The sequence below is a fragment of the Mastomys coucha genome, unplaced genomic scaffold (assembly GCF_008632895.1).
Source record: "Mastomys coucha isolate ucsf_1 unplaced genomic scaffold, UCSF_Mcou_1 pScaffold22, whole genome shotgun sequence".
Classification (NCBI taxonomy): Eukaryota; Metazoa; Chordata; class Mammalia; order Rodentia; family Muridae; genus Mastomys; species Mastomys coucha.
Genome location: NW_022196905.1, coordinates 244,985,529 through 244,986,533, shown reverse-complemented (window position 1 = coordinate 244,986,533; position 1,005 = coordinate 244,985,529). Strand labels below are relative to the sequence as shown.

Genomic DNA, 1,005 nt, shown 5'->3' with positions numbered 1-1,005 from the left:
CCCAAGCCTATTATCACCAACGTCCCCAAGAAAGTATGAAAGAACCCCGGATTTTCCCTAGAGAGCGGCCAACTCCTTGGACTCGTGCTCCATTGCCACCTCGAGGACGGCTGGACGGAGGGCCTGTTATGAACACAGGCCACCCAATGGGTGTGAACTCAGATCCTTTCCTTATGGCAGCATGTTCTCTTGGTGGAAACCTGGCTCCATTTCCAAGGAATCCAGCTCCTTTTCCAAATCCATCAGGCTCGTTGGCATCAAACCCAGCACATTTTCCTGCTGGTGCTCGTGACCCAGGCATGACTTCTTTTCCAAGAGGGATGAATCCCACTGGCACAGGTGCAGTTTCTTTCCCAAGGCCAGGAGGCCTTTTGGGACCAGGACCAGGACCAGGTTTAAACCCCAGAACAGGGGCTCTTCCAGGCCGGGGGCCTATGTCTAACCCCAGATTAGGACGGCTTCCTGGACCTGGTCCTATGGCCAACCCAAGGGCAGGTGGACTCCTGGGAGCAAGTCCTGACCCTAGGGGTGGTGGCCCCATGGGCCCTGGATGTGGACCCAATATGAGAGCAGGTGTTTTGTCCTCTGGAACTGGTCCTCCCAATCCTAGGCCAATTGGCCTGGGTCCTGGACCAAGTCCAAATCTGCGATCAAGCTTTTTAGGTACAAACCCGGCCCCTAGGTCAGGTATGTTTCCAGGCCCAGGCCTGGGGCCCAACCCACGAGCATGTGGGTTAGGACCAGGTCTTGGGCCCAACCCAAGAGCCGGTGGCCTAGGCCCAGGCCCAAATTTGGACAACAGAGCAGGCGGCCTCTTGGGTACAGGATCTGGTCTTAACTTAAGAATGGCTGGACCTCAAGGCTTAGATCTTGCCCCCATTCTAAGGGCAGCAGGTCTCTTATGGACAAATTCAGTTTCTTTTTCACAGGCTTCTGGAAACATGGGCACAAACCCACCCACCATGACAAGAGTACCTGGCCCCATAGGCCCAAACACAGGTCCTA

The 1,005-nt window shown here is 55.4% G+C and overlaps 1 protein-coding gene across 1 annotated transcript in view; it reads left to right on the top strand.

Annotated features, from left to right (window-relative positions):
* The window catches only part of Chtf8 (chromosome transmission fidelity factor 8), a 7,618-nt gene extending 7,443 nt beyond the window's left edge, over positions 1-175 (top strand). Inside the window, 1 exon segment of the mRNA XM_031341323.1 lies at positions 1-175. This exon segment is cut by the window's left edge and continues 3 nt beyond it. Coding sequence (XP_031197183.1) covers positions 1-39 — 39 coding nt within the window. The 3' untranslated portion in view covers positions 40-175.
* The last annotated feature ends 830 nt before the right edge of the window (positions 176-1,005 follow it).